Raw genomic sequence first — 12,915 nt, 5'->3', positions numbered from 1 at the left:
TTAATTCCACGGTTATTGCTCTAGTGCCTACAGTCCCTAACGCAAGTGTTGTTAAAGACTTTAGGCAAATTTCCTGTTGTTTTGTGATCTATAAGACTATCTCTAAAATCCTTGTTAATAGGTTGAATATTTACATTCCTGAGATCGTTTCTTTGAATCGCTCTGCTTTCATCAGAGAGGATCATTGTTGATAATTCCCTGCTTGCTTGGGAGATGGTTAAAGGTTATGGTAGGAAAAACATTTCCCCTAGATGCTCCATGAAAATTGACCTTCACAAGGCATTTGATTCATTAGATTGGAGGTTCATTTTGTTGTTCTCAAAGCTATTGAGTTTCCCCAACAGTTTATTGCTTGGATTGAAGAATGTTTCTCTCAAGTCAGGTACTCTATCTCTTTCAATGGTACCTTAATTGGTTATTTTAAAGGGGCTAGAGGGCTTAGACAGTGAGATCCACTTTCCCCTTATCTTTTTGTTCTTGCAATGAACATCTTATCTAGAATGCTCAATTTGGCTACAAATAAAGGAATTTTTTGTTTCTATCCTAAATGCAAGAAGATAGGACTTACTCACCTATCTTTTGCGGATGATCTTCTGATTTTTTGTAAAGGTAATTTGGACTCTGTGACTGGTGTGCTTAGTGTGCTTGATCAATTTCATCAAATTTCAGGTCTTAAGCTCAATTCCTCTAAATCTGAGCTCTTTGCTACAGGTATTCCCTTAAGCATGATTGATAACATCAAAAGGATCTATGGCTTTAAGATTGGTTCTCTTCCTGTCAAATACCTTGGCATTCCTCTTGTCTCTCGTAACCTCACTGAGAAAGATTGTGAAGCTTTACTTACTAAAATGAAACAAAGGTTGCAGCTCTGGTCTGGAAGAATTTAAGTTATGCAAGCAGACTCGAATTGATTAAAACTGTTTTGTACAATGTCTACAATTATTGGTGTAGACAGTTTATTTCCTGCTTCGATTTTAAATAAGGTTGAACAGCTCTGCTCCCAATTCTTCTAGAAAGGAGCTATAAAAAGCTGGAGCCAGAGTAAGCTGGGAACACATTTATCTTCCTAAATCAGAATGAGGCCTTGGACTGAAAAATCTAAAAGATTAGTGTAGAGTCTGTATTTTTAATCTTATCAGGAAGATCCTAGCAGGAAATGGATCCCTTTGGGTAGCATGGCTTAATAATTATGTCCTAAAGAACCAAGATTTCTGGCATTTCCAAGCTGGAGCAACTGTAAGTTGGAGCATTAAACGATTCTTAAACTGAGGACTGTTGCTTATCCTCTCTTCACTACTGGTCAATTGCAGACTAAAGAAATCTGGGAAATGACTCAAATGCAAAAGCAAAAGGTTCCTTGGCATAGGTTAATCTGGTTTCCAATGCATGTTCCTAAGCACAATATGATTGCCTGGATGACCCTTCTCGACAACTTCCTACTAGAGATCGTCTCCTAAGAATGAGAATCTACTCTGATGGTATTTGTGTCAACTGCAGCTCCTTCCAAGAGTCTCGGAATCATCTCTTCTCCCTTCCCTTTGGCAGTCGACCTCTGGAACTCAATTATGCTTCTTAATGGAATGAATTCCTCTTTCATGTCTTGGGATGAAACGATTGCTTGGGCAAGTTCTTCTTGGAAAGGGAAGTCCCTAATCACTTTCATTTTGAAGCTTGCATGGTCTGTTTCATTTACTCTTTGTGGCAAAAACGAAATTGTAGAATCTTCCTCGGACGTCGAAGAACTGTCGAAGCCTTGCTCAAAAAAATCATGGAAGTTGTGGTTATTCATCTTAGGGGAAAACCTATTAATAGACTTGATAGTATTAACTTTAGCATTTGTAATGCTTGGAATATAGTCTAACCAATCATTTTTTTTCTAGGTTGTTCATAGTTTCTTTGTTTGATTAATTGTAGCAATATTGTTAGTTTGGGTAATAAATTTTTGAATTATCCAAAAAAAAATCCCAAAAAATAAAAATACGAAAAGACCCACTCTAACCTGCCACACAAAGGGGGAAATCCCGGATATATAGCGGGAAAATGAGTAGTGGCGGGCTTTCTCGACTTTTCACGCTTCGTCTTCTACTTATTTCAACTTGATATTTTTTTAAAAAAGTTTTCAACTTGAAAAAAAAATTGGGGCGAGGGTTATTGTAAAGGCCAATGGAGGGCTCCTCTTCTCAACACTTACATTTTGATAAACCGTCTTCCGGCGCTTCCAAGTTCCTCTTCAATCTCCCCTCTTGCGGCCACCTCTCCTCCACCGTCATCTCCTCCAATCTGGTTGCGTTTTTCATTCTCTTATTTATTTAATTAATTTAATTTCTTATTATTGTTATTATAACTTTGTTTTTGTCCATTCGTCGCATATAAAGTGTGATAAGTGAACGAAGCCTTGAACTGTTTGTGGAAGTAAAGTAGTTTTACTGATTTCAGACTGAAAAAGTAAATAATTATGATATTAGCTTAGGATTAGTTTAATTTTAGATGCGATGCAAACCATTTATGGTTCTGATTCGAGGTTTTAGGATGTATTGATTAATGTTTCAAATGTGATTAAATTTATGTCTGGTGGATGGTTTGGTAGGTTTTTGCAGTGAGAAATTTAACTTGGAAAGTGGAGAGAAATTTGTTATTTGAGCTAATGAAAAATTCTTTAGTAGTAAAATACACCGTTTTGGTACAGAACCAGAATTTGCATGTAGAGATATATTTTGAAATATGATCTCTTTGGGATTAGTATTTTAGGCTGTCCTTAGTCGAGCTATTTTAGGGGGTCTTATTTTTCAACTTGGAATGAATTCCTGCATCTTTGGCTGCCAAACACTTGATTTTACTAACCAAATACGAACCTGATTTAGCGTTTTTATAAGAATGATTCCATTTGCACATGCCTTTTGACATAGCATAGCCTTTATTCATTGACTTTTGATTCTTCTTGCCATGTGTAAGTTATGGGGGTTTAGGATATAGCCAGTTACACCTTGGGAAATCTTATGCTTTGCAGTGGTTTTAGGATTTTGGACATGTGGAGGTCTTTTGTTTCTCAATGTACTCTGCTTTACTCTTCAAAATTGAGTCATTTTCACGTGTTTTGTATTTCAGTAGAGCATGAATACTTCTCAAATAATTGCTTCTTAGTTTATCTGTCTGTTTCGCTATACCATTTTCCTTTCCAATTACCTTAACCGTATCTTGCCACAAGAATATGTCATGTAAAATATAAAAATGTAAAATCTGTATTTCAATTCCAGTCGTATACTATGCAATTCTTCGAGGGATGCAAGCTGAGAGTTTCTCATTTGGTTAGAATGGATCAGATTAGTAAAAGGGAAACTGGGTGGCTGTCTTGTTTGAATTACTGCAATCACATATTTAACTAATATAGTTATTTCCATTTAGTTTTATTTCTTGGCATATTTTTTCCTGCTTTTGTATATTGAACTGAATAATTTTTTAGTCTTGTCAATGAATAATCTGTTCCTTTTATCTAGAGCATATAATTTTCTACAAAATGTTGCTTATATTGCAAACCTTTTTGCAGGGGGGGATGCGAGTTTATATTTGTGAGAACGACACTTCTCCACCAGGTTGCTGTAAACTTCAACTTCTTGAGGATTTCTATATGTTTTGAGAGTTTGCAAATAATTTCTCTATTTTAGTTTAAATATTTAAATACATGCATGACCATTCCATTCAATCTATGCCTTTTCCACTTAAGAACCATTAATTACTGCTATAACTTCTTATCCAAAAAAAATTACTGCTATTACATCTATTTTAATGTACAAGGTCTTTTTAGTGTATATTAATTTCTATTTACCATTGTTGAAAAATCAACTTGTAAGGCTGACTACACTTAATTGCGTTCTGGTGCCTGGTTTACATCTGCTGCGATCATTGGCACCTTTTTTTTTATGGGTTACTTGTCTTGTTTCACTAAGTTATAATCAGCATGTACTGTTGAAGGCTTGAAACACCTATCGAGTGAAATAGTTAGCAGGAAAGAGAGAAATTCATTACAAATTTAAGACATGTAACTCATACTCGTTGCAACAGTTTGGGAGTTTGTAATTCAAAGCATATATGGAATTTATAATGCATCTTAAGGATATTAATTTGACGCCCTAAATATTTCTTATCTACTGCTACTTAAGTCGCATATTGATTGTATGAAAGTATCTTCAGTATTGGATGGTGATTAATGTGCCATTTTGTTTCTATTTGTATTTTATAATTGTCTTGTTTATGATTTTAATATCCATGCGTTTTTTGCAGATTATCTTGTTTATTCTCAAGATCTCTGTTGTTGCAAGAAATAGTTTTGAGATTTATTCTTATTAACAAACTAGATAATCTTATTTTCTCTTCTATCTCCAGAGAGCCAGCTCATAAAGACAAACCAGCAGAACATACTTATTAGATCACTCACGCTTAATGATAAGAATGGTGATTCTTGTTCAAAGGTTATGAAAGCTGCAGCTGAGGGTCCTAGAAAGAGGTATGGATTTTCTGTCTTGGGTAAATGATGTTCAATATCTTGTTTATATTTATTGCCTGTGTTAATATTAGTTTTTTTACTATTCACTGTTAACCTTCATGCAAGATTTATTTTGTATCTTTGTTTAGCCTGCTGTTTCTAGCAAAATACATGGATTACGTCATGTGTTATTGCACTCATCTTATTGCATCCGATCATACCAGATGACTAGGGTAGATTTTATGATGCTTGCCAATCTTTTTCCCGCAGGGCTGCTGAAAGAGTCATGGATAGCAGGATTTCTGCAAAGAAAGCCAATACACGAGGTACTCCTCAATCAGGTCAGTCGATAAGATGTTTTGTATTAATCCTTACTCCTTGTGTATGTATTCATGTGCATGGTTCCATATATGGGGTCAAAAATGTCAGGAAATTACAGTGTCACTGCAGTCACTGTAGCTGCTATTTTTTATACAATTGAATTTATGAAATTTCTTCAATTAGTAAAAGTAGCAAAATATGACGTTTTGGGTTAAATTGTCTGATTAGTGTTATAGATTTCAAATTTCTTTTTCTCTGGTTGATCTCTAGGGATGATTTTCCATGCTCTATTTAATAAATTGGCTTGTAATGCGATTGAAACCATTCTATTTTCACCAAACCACCTTATTGTCCTTTGGCATCAATATGATTTATCTTGTTAAAATTGTCTCAACCATTCATGGATTTATTATTCGGAGAAATATATCTCGAGTTCCTCTAACAACTTAAAAACTTGCAGAGGGATCAAGCAGTCGTGCAGCTGAGGAGTACCATAGTTTAACCGTAGAGAGACTCCGTGCCCTTCTGAGGGAAAGAGGACTCTCTCCCAAGGGGAAGAAGGCATGTTCTCTTGAAAGCTTTCTTGGATGCCATTTTTAAAAGTCTTTTAAATCTAAATGCTCTGGGTAGTTGGCCATATTTAATGATCCAGGAATAGATATCTACGTGGTGATTCTTTTGCATTTTAGATGCATTGACACGATGACACCACCACAAGCTTATGTTGTTCTGAATATTCATTTTTCCATATCCATATCTGATGCATTCTTGTATAATGGATATGGGGATATTGCTCTCCGAAGACCCTCCTAATTCATGGATAGAATTGAATGAACTATTGAACTTATATCTGAATAACATAGATTATATTTCCTTACATGCTGAGCTAATTACTATTAAATTCTGGACCCATTTTATGATACATCAAACTGTGCAGGACGAACTGATTGCTCGTTTGAAATGTGTCAATAGTTCATCTCAGAAGACGGGCTGATGCTGCAGCACTCGCAATGTATACGCACGCAGAGGTAAGAGAAGTAGGTGCTCATGTTGTCTTTTGATGTAATTTTGGAAAGTGATCCCCAAAAGATGGAATTTACTTAAGATTAGTGTTTTCTGAAAAAATAAGAATGACTCAGAGTAATTTTAAACCCTTTTCTTTTGGGGGGTTAATATTTAGTGTTATTTTCGAATGGTTGAGATTTAGTTTATTATTATTTAGTATATTATTTCAATATATTAGTCGTTCCTCTTATGAATATTGATGAATGGTTACTAAGTTTGTAATGGATGGAAGTGGGATATTATGCTCAGCCTACGGTTGGTATTAGAGAAAGTGGTTTGTTAGTCAAACCTACACTAACATGAATGATAGAACCAATAATGTTTAGTATATTTTCAACCATTTGACAATAAATGTTCAACTATCTTGCTACAGTCGTTGGTGTTTGAACCTATGACTTTTAGGAATAAGAACCATTTCATTAATTACCAAGATAATTTGGTTCGTACTAAATAACTAAATATTAATAGAATCGGTATTAAATAAAATCGTATTTAACTAGATGATGTAAAAAAATTCAGCTTTAATGGATTTAATTATCTGGTTTGGAGGCAACGAAATGCAAAGTCGTTTGGAGGCATTCATTTAGTATATTACCAAATTATATATAGCATTAAAAATCTACTCTCTCTAAGATAGAGAGGAAAGAATAACAGTTGAAGGCTTTGTATAGAGTGAGAATTCATTGTATTCGTTTGTTATTATTGATACAATTAGGGTTGTAAATGAGTCAAGTATTATTGAATTCGACTTGAAAACTTTATAATGAAGATTGATTCGGTTTGAAAACTTGTGAGCTTAAAATTTTTAAGCTCAACTTGAACTCGAAACTCGAAAAAGTTTGAAATGAAAACAATTTAACTTGATTCGATTGAAAGTCAAACTTGAAACCTTAAATAAATGAAAATTTTATGCTATGTTTTTTTAGAAGAAATACATAAATGTTAATATTATTAATAATTTATATTTTAAGAAAATGAAGTCTTAATGTATTATATTTTCTAGTTGCTTGTGAGTTTTTCGAATTTAGTATCAAGTAGTTTGTTTCAACTCATCAATAATTTTCATCAATAATTCGAGTTGAGTCTATTTGAATCGAGTATTTATCGAGCTTTGACCGAGTAGATCTCGAGTAATTCACAATTTGTATTGTCTCATTTATTCAATAGCAAAATGCTTTCTTAAATAATATACAAATTTATGTATTTTATATCATAAATAAGTATCTAAAGTATATCTTCTTTTTCATTTAAGTACCTAAAGTACTTTTTGATCAAAATAAGTATATAAAGTTATCTTTTTTTTTTATCAAAATAAGTACTTAAAATATTTTATGGTAAAATATGTACTTAAACTATTCAAAAATTTCCATTTAAGTTCTAAAAAGTTGATATGTGACATTAATTAAATAGTATTTTAGGTACTTAGATGAAAAAAAAACTAAGTACTTTAGGTATCTATTTTGATCAAAATATACTTTAGGTATTTATTTTGACTAAAATTATATTTTACGTACTTAATGAAAAAGAAGACATACTTTAGGTACTAATTTATTATATAAACTATTTTATATATATATAAAAAAGTCAGTAACATACTAAAACAAACATCAAGTTGTATGGGGTTGAAGTTGATGCAAGTAAAAGTATTTGGTTTGAAATTAAGAATAAGGATCGAAAGAAAAATGTCGACCGATGATTGGGTAAGTGGACGGTGCAAGGTCCCAACAAAAGAATGATGCAAGGCCAAAACGGAGCCGATGGTCACGATCGGACAGGATCGCCCCTATCTATCTCCTTTCGGAGACGGCTCCAGTTAACTACTGTTTTTATTGCGGCGCGGTCCTGGTTTCGGCTGCAACCAAAAATACAACGGCGCAATGACATGTTTTAAACACGACACCATCACCGCATCCAAATTCACTTGAAATAAAATACTCCTTAGTATTGAGTGTGAGTTGTTATTATGTTAAAAGTTTTGGGGTAAAGTACACAAATGGTCCCTCGACTATAGGCTACTACTTTATTAAGTCCATCGATTATTAAAAGTTATAAAATGATCCTTTGACTATAGAACGTTATTTTGTTGAGTCCCTTTACTATTAAATGTTACAAAATGATCACTTGACTATTCATTATGTTCCAAATTCGTCCTATTTCATTCAAAAAAACGGACAATATTCTATGTTGAATGTTAACATGTTGATTATGATATGATAAAAACTGATTCCATAATCTCAAATGACTTTCATATCACAATCATCATTCTAATGTCCAGCTTAGACAAACTGTAATATCCCAAAATCGGGGTTAGTGACTAAAATGGAAGTTTTGAAAATTTGAAGTCTGATTTTGAAAGATTTATTTTATTGTTCAGTAAATAACTAATGGAATAAGGGGTATAATGGTTATTTGACAAATAAATATTTTTATTTTCCCTTATAAAAGTAGACACGTGGAGAGGAGAAGAAAAATTAGAAGACTCTGGAGATGCTTGGCTTTCTTCTTCCTTTCTTCTCGTGGCTCCATTGGTAAGATAAGATTATGTCAAGTGATTGTTTTCTTTCAATTTGAAGTTGGGTTTAATTCTTGAGATGATAATTAAGCTTAAGGAAAGCTTAATTTGTCTTAAAACCATAAGATGAAGGAGTTAAGAGAGATAAAAGATTTGAAGTTTTTAAATGAAATTTTGGAAAAGAGTTGATAAGTATAATTTGAGGTTAAATTTGACTTGTCAAAGGGTTAATTAAGAAGTTATAGGTGATAGAATTGAATTAAGAACACATGAAAAATTTGATAAAATTCTTTGATTCAATAATTATGGTGAATTATGAGAGATGGTGAAGTGTTATAGTGTTATAAAAAGGTTTACGTATGTATAGATAAGTTTTAAGGTATAAGGAGGGGTTAATAAGTGGAATTTGAGGACAAAGTAGGACATTTTCGTGCTCAAAATGGAATTTCTGGGTTGTGTGCATCGATGCATCTTCAATGTGTATCGATGCACTCTAAATAAATAAACATCGAATGCAATTAGTGCATCGATTTATAAGGAGTGCATCGATGCACTCCCTTAAATGAAAACATCGAATGTAATTTATGTACCGATGCATGGATAGTGCATCGATGCACATGTTAAGGAATGCATCGATGCACTGTAGAATGTACCGATGCACTTCAAGGGGAAATAGAATTAGACCTTTCTTTTGGTCTAAGAAATGATAGATTAGAATACATCAATTGAATACTGATATGTATCAATGTATGATTATGTAGATATCGAGCACGAACAAGTTTCGGGACGACTATCAGGTTAAAATTCGATCGAAATAAAGGAATCATAAAATGGGATTGGAACTTAGTGAGGCCAAGGTGAGTGTACATTATTTAGTATATGATGTTCAATGGAAAATAAGACTTATGATAAGTCTATTTTCAATAGTAAAATTCATGAATTCATAGAAGTATGTGTTTGTAGATTTATATGTGAAATGACATGATAGGTGATAAAACCGTGAGCCTATATGAATATGTTATATGAATGTGATATATTTGATATATGAAAATGAACCATATATATATATGAATATGAGAAATAATATAAGCTATGTGACATGATCTATATGATTACATGAATATGCAATATGTGATACATGTTATATGATATGAGATAAATGTTTACACATACATGTGGTATGTGACAGAAGAGAATAAATATGTGATTACATGAAATGTGATAAAGAGATATGTGAAAGAATGATGTGATATGAATATGTAAATATGTGAGCTGTTATAAATGATAATGCTCATGTTATATGATATGAGAGCTAGGGGTATAGTTGGCATGCCAAGAGTCGAGGGTTTACCTATGTTCTACGGAACATATGGACATAATTACCTATGTCTTTTGAGACATATGGACAGTATACCTATGTTCTGAGGAACATATGGACAATTTACCTAGGTTCTTTGGATCATATGGACAGTTGTCGGGGTTCTTTATGACCTCTGGATAGGTCATTCGGGATAATTATACGAGCTGTGGTGACAGCATAATAGTGCACAACCTCAATGTACTCACATATCTTAAGTTCTCACATATGTACATGGGCTAACAAAGAGATAACAATAAATATATATATATATATATTACATGTAAATTATATGCTTTTGTCATATGAATTGCATTATATGATTATATGATGATGTGTATTGCTTGGTTAAATGAATCATATGTGGCTTAAAAGAATAGACATACGAGTATATGGTTATAAGACATAAATGATAAGAATATAGATAGTAGAATAAGGTTGGTAATGGAAATAGTGTGAGATATGTATATGTGTGTATTACATTGTATGTAATGTTATATTGTTTTGGTATGACATCATGAGATGATGCGTTCCTGCATGTTTAAATAATTAGAGTTCTTTTATAAATGTAATGCCTCACTAAGTCATAGACTTAGCGTGTGATTGTTTCACACGTAGGTTACAGAAGCGAGAAAGGTATAGTATCGATACTTAAGAACAATATCGATAATACATTAACAGTACCGATATTGTTCGTGTGGTACCGATATCAAAGGTAAAGAAGTATCGATACTCTCTAGGTATTATACTACAAGATGTTTTCCAAATTGCTCAAATTACAGAATGCAAAATAGGTACTGATACTACTTTACATAGTGATATCAATACCATGAAGCCTAGTGTCGATACTGGTTAAGCCCAACGGTCTTTAAATGTTAGTTTATTTAAATATTACAAAGGTAATACTGACACTCATTAAAGGATTATCGATACTCTCTGTCTTGTGCAAATTTATTTTACAGAAAATTAATTCTCCAACGTCTCCAAAACATTCATAACGACTAGAAATGACCACAAACTCATTCCAACATATAAAAACAAGTTGAAGACATTTGAAGAAGGTCGGGAACACCTATCCAAGTAATCAAACACAAGAGAAAAGATTTTTATTTTATTTTCCTTTATCTTGTAAATATTAGTGTTTTAGTGATCTTATTTTTGTAAACACCTTCCTTTAACATCTTTTCTTGTTTACATCTTTTATTCATTTTGTAAAGGGATTGGTTATAGTTTAGCCTTTGAAAAGTTAGGGAGTTGTAAAAGTTATTTCTTTGTCATAGAGAAAGAAAGAATTAACAAATTAGTGAATTGTTAGAAAATCCTAAGTAAAAAGTTTAGGTATTAGATGTAGATTTGGTTGAGAAGTCGAACCATTATAAATTATTGTGTAAATTATTTCATCTTTATACTATTTACTCCCAAAACTAAAAAAAATCTATTCACCTCCTCTTGATAAAATTATTCGATTATTTAATTGAGTTTGATCGAATATCAACAAAGTCACATTATATATATATTTTAAAATACAATACCTCTGATGTATTTCCGACTAGTAAAAAATAATAAAAACAATGCATCACGTGTAACTTTTTAGTATTCTTTAATCGTCGAGAATCTTTTGTGTTATTAAATCGGAATATCTTTTGAACAAAAATTGAATCGGAATATTTAACACGTGTTGATAAAGCGAAGGGCGCAGCAGTAATTGAATGACTGATGTCGGCATTTATTAAAAAGACAATGTGTTGATGCCAAGATCTAGGGGGTTCCCCACTGTTCGGAAAACCACGTGCTTTTTAACTCCCACTTGCTCTTTGAAATCTTCGCCACATAATTTAGCACGTGTACAGTAAGACTACATTATTAGTGTGTTTGATAGCTGAAAATTGTTTTCTTAAAAATATTTTTCTCATTTTCTGTATTTGATAGTTATAATTAGTTTTATAGAATTTTTTTTATTGTTTAATAGTTTTAATTAATTTTTCTAATGTAATTCATTTTCTTAGTTCTTTTGATTTTCTATAAATTGTTTTACCATCTGATTTTTTTGTAAAATATTTTCCTAACTTTTCACTTTAGAATATAAGCACTCAAAAAAATTATTTTATACATTTAATATTAAATTAATATTTTAATATCATTTTAATAAAATATTAATTATTAAAATATTTAGTATACATATAATATAATTTTAATAATATTATATTTTTAATATTATATTAATATATACTCATATATATTATAATATTTATGATATTATATTTTTAAATAAATTATTAATATTTATCTATTTTTATAATATAATATTATTAAATTATTAATAACGAGTAACATTAATTTATATATTTAATATTAATATAATAATTTAGTATTATGTTATAAAACACTAATAATTAAAATTAAGGGTGTTCAAATGGTCAATTCAACCACCTATCGAATTGAATTATCGTTAACCAAATAAACCAAACTTTTTTCTTTAATCGTTAATCGAATCATTGTTTTTTAAAAATATTAACCGAACCAAACTTTATTCATTTTATGTAAACCAGTTTCTATAAAATTAATTATAGTGTACCAAACAATTAGTGAAAATAATTTACACAATATCATCAAAACATCGTAAAATAATTTCTAAGAATTATTTCCAGAAAAATGTAATGAATTTTACGTAAAACAGTTTTAGATAATTCACTTTACTTCAAACAGTTTTCATGTAATTCATTTTACGTAAAACAATTTCATGTGATTTATTTTACGTAAATTATTTTTCAAAAAACCAATTACAGCCTATCAAATAGATCACACTTTACATTGCAAATATCCGACCACCTTTTTTATCATTTATTCATTTTATTTGTTTTCGTACCTTAAAAACCTATTATCATTTGTTTGATTAAATAAATTATGTGTTAGAGTTTATGATTTAAATCTTATTTTAATGTAAACTCATAATGCGATCTTATTGTATCCTTGATTCGTACTTTTTTATACCCATTAAATTTTTTCTTTTGATTTTTAAAATTATCTCACTTACAATGTCATAAATGTCATAATAGAGAAGTCATCATACAACAACATATATTTTCATTTTTACCTTTCTATGTCCCACTATTTTACACTTATCAAAATATATCTGTTAAATTTGTCAATCATCTTAGGAAATGACTGTCATTTTCTTCG

The 12,915-nt window shown here is 31.2% G+C and overlaps 2 protein-coding genes across 3 annotated transcripts; both read left to right on the top strand.

The window, feature by feature from the left end:
• Positions 1 to 213: 213 nt before the first annotated feature.
• On the top strand, positions 214 to 1,457 carry LOC120181379. Its single transcript, XM_039186527.1, has 4 exons — positions 214 to 382; positions 610 to 871; positions 1,140 to 1,236; positions 1,311 to 1,457. Exons 1-4 carry the CDS (start codon positions 214 to 216, stop codon positions 1,455 to 1,457), a joined length of 675 nt encoding a protein of 224 aa, XP_039042458.1.
• A 626-nt stretch (positions 1,458 to 2,083) lies between these two features.
• LOC120181297 lies at positions 2,084 to 5,929 on the top strand. Of its 2 annotated transcripts, none has more exons than XM_039186461.1 (6): positions 2,084 to 2,283; positions 3,545 to 3,590; positions 4,381 to 4,501; positions 4,751 to 4,821; positions 5,262 to 5,362; positions 5,739 to 5,929. In XM_039186461.1, exons 1-6 carry the CDS (start codon positions 2,164 to 2,166, stop codon positions 5,793 to 5,795), a joined length of 516 nt encoding a protein of 171 aa, XP_039042392.1. In that variant the 5' UTR covers positions 2,084 to 2,163; the 3' UTR covers positions 5,796 to 5,929. The 2 variants fall into 2 exon arrangements, with proteins under 2 accessions (XP_039042392.1, XP_039042393.1); XM_039186462.1 differs by having other exon boundaries at positions 2,096 to 2,283; positions 4,751 to 4,806; positions 5,739 to 5,926.
• The last annotated feature ends 6,986 nt before the right edge of the window (positions 5,930 to 12,915 follow it).

Source organism: Hibiscus syriacus, unplaced genomic scaffold (genome assembly GCF_006381635.1).
Source record: "Hibiscus syriacus cultivar Baekdansim isolate YM2019G1 unplaced genomic scaffold, ASM638163v2 tig00112523_pilon, whole genome shotgun sequence".
NCBI lineage: Eukaryota > Viridiplantae > Streptophyta > Magnoliopsida > Malvales > Malvaceae > Hibiscus > Hibiscus syriacus.
This window is presented reverse-complemented; position numbering and strand designations above follow the sequence as displayed.

Excerpts from the sequence above, each read along its gene's own strand:
- LOC120181379 (XM_039186527.1), top strand. The coding sequence starts at position 214 with ATGGTTAAAGGTTATGGTAGGAAAAACATTTCCCCTAGATGCTCCATG. Across the intron at positions 383-609 it reads GAATGTTTCTCTCAAGTCAG|GTAATTTGGACTCTGTGACT; the intron begins GTACTCTATCTC and ends TTTTTTGTAAAG. Across the intron at positions 872-1,139 it reads AAACAAAGGTTGCAGCTCTG|GAAGATCCTAGCAGGAAATG; the intron begins GTCTGGAAGAAT and ends TAATCTTATCAG.
- LOC120181297 (XM_039186461.1), top strand. The coding sequence starts at position 2,164 with ATGGAGGGCTCCTCTTCTCAACACTTACATTTTGATAAACCGTCTTCC. Across the intron at positions 4,822-5,261 it reads ACGAGGTACTCCTCAATCAG|AGGGATCAAGCAGTCGTGCA; the intron begins GTCAGTCGATAA and ends AAAAACTTGCAG. Across the intron at positions 5,363-5,738 it reads TCTCTCCCAAGGGGAAGAAG|GACGAACTGATTGCTCGTTT; the intron begins GCATGTTCTCTT and ends CAAACTGTGCAG.